This window comes from Pituophis catenifer, unplaced genomic scaffold (genome assembly GCF_029215685.1).
Source record: "Pituophis catenifer annectens isolate HBS135680 unplaced genomic scaffold, rPitCat1.0.hap2 SCAF_15, whole genome shotgun sequence".
Taxonomy (NCBI): domain Eukaryota; kingdom Metazoa; phylum Chordata; class Lepidosauria; order Squamata; family Colubridae; genus Pituophis; species Pituophis catenifer.
Genome location: NW_027256895.1, coordinates 1,917,759 through 1,921,731, shown reverse-complemented (window position 1 = coordinate 1,921,731; position 3,973 = coordinate 1,917,759). Strand labels below are relative to the sequence as shown.

Sequence of the window (3,973 nt, the reverse complement as noted above, 5' to 3'; positions counted from 1 at the left end):
TCTACTGGATCCCACTCTGATGTACAATCTGTTGGTTGGTGCCCACTTTGACCAACTGCCTCCTTAATCTACTGGATCACGCTCTGATGTACAACCTGCCGGTTGGTGCTTGCTTTGACCAACTGCCTCCTTAATCTACTGGCTCCGTCTCTGACGTACAACCTGCCGGTTGGTGCCCGATTTGACCCACTGCCTCTTTAATCTACTGGATCCTTCTGCTGTATAGTTGGTGCCTGCTTTGACCCACCGGCTCCTGAATCTACTCCTTCCCTCTGTCCTGTACAATCTGCCGGTTGGTGCCCGCTTTGACCAATTCCCTCCTTGGTCTATCTGATCCTCCTGCTGTACAGTTGGTGCCCACTTTGTCCCAGCGCCTCCTTTAATCTACTCGGTCCCTCTGTGCCGTACAACATGGCGGTTGGTACCCACTTTGACCCATCGCCTCCGTGGCATACTTGGTCCCTCTCTGCGGTATGATGGGTCCCTCCTCCTCGTCGGCCGGATGACAGCTGATGTTCTGGGCGGTGATGATGACGATGCTGATCACGATGACGCTGGCCCCTGTGATGTCAAAGGGCGTGACGGCCTCCCGTAGGACGTAGTACTGGACGACCAGCGTCACCACCACTTCGGAGTGCAAGACGGCGCACACCAACGCCGGGTGTGCCTTCGTGACAGCATAGCTGGCGCACAAGAAGGAGAACAAGGCCAGGATGCTGATGGACGCCACGTACATCCAGGAGTAATGATCGAGCGGCAACACCGGTTCCTGGAAGAGGAACATCATCGGGAAGCAAAAAAGTGTTCCCACCACACCGAAGAGGAACGCCACGGTCACCAGCTTAGTCGGGAAGTCCAGCGTTCGGAAAATGACCAGCCCCAAGGCCAACGCCACGCCTCCCAAGCAGGCCAAGGCGTAGCCGAACGTGTCGTAGATCTGGGTGCTTTTGTCCAAACTCAACAGGTCTGGCACCACCATGATGAGCAAGCCCAGCGCGTTGCCCACCAGCCCGACCCAATCGTAGCCGGTCAGCCGGGTGTTCTCGATACAGAAGGCCAGCAGGACGGAGGAGATGGTCGAGGAGCCCTTGCGCACGGTGGCCGCGTTGCCGCTGGGCACCATCATGAAGGAGCTGTAGGCGCAGCCGATGGAGATGACGTTGACCAAGGCGTGGAACAGGGTACGCTGACGTACCTCCGGAGGCCCGAAACACAGCACCTTCTGGTAGCACAGGTACCCGGCGAAGAGCAGGTGGAGACAGCAGCGGAAGAACAGGATCTCCAGCGGCGGCATCCCTGAAGCCTCGTTGACGATGCGGGTTAAGGGGGCCACAAAGCCGGCGGGCACGCCGCCCCCAAACAGGGCCACCAGCAATCCTTTCATGGTCTCAGAGAGGCGGGTAACGATGCCAGGCGGGGCGGTGAGGAAGTGGAGCTGGAGAGCAGGGCGGCGGGGAGAAGCGCAAGAGATCGGACACCGTCCAAGTGGCTTTCCCGGAGGGTCCCAGGTCCAAGGCCATGGGGGGCATCTCTGGGGAGCGATGGGCTCCGGGGCCCTTCCAGAACGGGAACCCAGCCTGCAGGAGAAGGAAGAAGACACTGGAGGTTTTGAAGAAGAGATCATACACAATTGTCGGAAATGGTATAAGGTCTTTTGTTTGCGCGAGGGTTGGACTAGAACCGGGGTCAGCAACCTGCGGCTCCGGAGCCACATGCGGCTCTTTGGGCCCTCTGCTGTGGCTCACTGTCACGTGATCCCACCACTGGCTGGTGCCGCCCCTCGCCCTCCGCTCCCAGTCACTCCTCGCCTGGCCTGAGAAGATAAGGGTGATGGTGGGGGATGAAGAAGCGGCCAGGGCAGAGACAGAGAGATAGAGAGAGAGAGAGAGAGAGGGAGACATAGAGAGATACAGAGAGAGAGGGAGGGAGGGAGGGAGGGGAGAGAGAGAGATGTCAAAAGGATTTTGTGGTTCCCGGTGTTTTTTAACAGCTCTCTGTTCTCTGTCCTAATGACCGGCTGGGTAGGTGTGGCTAGGGGAAGGTCATGTGACTGGTGGAAGTGAGTGACATCGAGTTGGCCACGCCCACCCAGGTTTTGTGGCTCCCGGTGTTTTCTTTTCTGTGGGAAACGGGTCCAAATGGCTCTTTTGAGTATTTAAGGTTGTAGACCCATGGACTTGAAGACCTTCGAGGCCATCTTGACTTTCACACTTACAACTGTTGCAACATCCCCACGGTCACGGGATCAAAATTTGCACACCTGTCAACTGACTCGTATTTATGACGGTCGCAGCGTCCCGGGGTCGTGTGATCCCCTTTTGCGACCTTCTAACCAGCAAAGACAATGGGGAGGCCCAGATTCACTTAGTTTTACTAAGTCAACAACTGCAGTGATTCACTTAACAACTCTGGCATTTTTCTAATCAATTACATTTTCTAATCAATTGCACTTTGTAGTCAATGACATTTTTCTAATCAATTACGCTTTCTAGTCAATGATATTTTTCTAATCAATTACATTTTCTAGTCAGTGACATTTTTCTAATCAATTACATTGCTAGTCAATGACATTTTTCTAATCAATGACATTTTTAGTCAATGACATTTTTCTAATCAATTACGCTTTCTAGTCAATGACATTTTTCTAATCAATTACATTTCTAGTCAATGACATTTTTCTAATCAATTACATTCCTAGTCAATGACATTTTTCTAATCAATTATGCTTTCTAGTCAATGACATTTTTCTAATCAATTACATTTCTTGTCAATGACATTTTTCTAATCAATTACATTCCTAGTCAATGACATTTTTCTAATCAATTACATTCCTAGTCAATGACATTTTTCTAATCAATTATGCTTTCTAGTCAATGACATTTTTCTAATCAATTACATTTTCTAGTCAATGACATTTTTCTAATCAATGACATTTTCTAGTCAATGACATTTTTCTAATCAATTACATTTCTAGTCAATGACATTTTTCTAATCAATTACACTTTCTAGTCAATGACATTTTTCTAATCAATTACGCTTTCTAGTCAATGACATTTTTCTAGCCGATGTGTGCTGTTCCGAGTTTTCTGCTCCTGCTATGGGAGGAAAGAACTGATTTCCCTGAGGACTAGAAACTTGGCATTCTTTTTGAAAGCCAGCCAGGGTTCCCAGTGTAGCGAGAAAGTGACCAGCTAACCAAGGCAGCGCACGGCCAGGATACGATACAATCTGGGTGTCACTTTCCATCCTATCACTCCTGTCTCCCTACAGCCTGTGCCACATTTTTTTCCCCTCTTAAACAAGTTAAAGATAAACCAACATTCGTAGTGTATCTCGGCCTGTCTTTGGAAGTGTGGTTGTTTTTTTAAAATCCGCGTTAATTCAGGTTTTTACAGGACATGCAGGTTAAATGGCGGAGAAGGGGGATTCTGGAGAGCGAGGGGCATGGGGAGGGGGAAGGAAGACCCCCTACCTTGGGGGAAGCGGGGGACAGACCCACCTTGGCCCAGCAGCCCCTCCTCGCCCACCAAACGGGGACACACACTTCAAGCGCACACTGGCCTGGTTCCTTGGGCCAGGAAAGCATTGTGAGGTCATTGCGCATTCCCTGTGACCTCAGACCCTCTAAGAGAATGGCAAGAGTTAGAAGGGTCCTCGGAGGTCCTCTAGTCCAACCGCCTACTCAAGCAGAAGACCCTACGCCCATTCCATTCCATTCTGGACCAATCCAATCTCTTTGGAAAAACCTCCAGTGTTGACGAGCCCCCCCCCCCAACTTCTGGTGGCAAGCTGTTCCACAGGCTAATTGTTCTCCCTGGCGGGAGATTTCTAACCTTTGTGGTTAGGTTGCTTTCTCTCCTTGGTCAGCTGTTGAGGGGGGGGTCCCCACCTTGCCCGACAGCCAGCTAGTCCGAGACCCCCCCAGGGTTGCCGCCCCCCCCCCAGGGTGGCTCTCGGCAGCTGGCACCCCCCC

The 3,973-nt window shown here is 51.5% G+C and overlaps 1 protein-coding gene across 1 annotated transcript; it reads right to left on the bottom strand.

Moving 5' to 3' along the window:
• Positions 1–379: 379 nt before the first annotated feature.
• SLC35G6 (solute carrier family 35 member G6) lies at positions 380–3,597 on the bottom strand. The gene is given in 4 exon segments (XM_070954527.1): positions 380–1,399; positions 1,401–1,577; positions 3,492–3,539; positions 3,541–3,597. Coding segments are annotated over 4 exon segments (1,302 nt in total).
• Between the last annotated feature and the right edge of the window lie 376 nt (positions 3,598–3,973).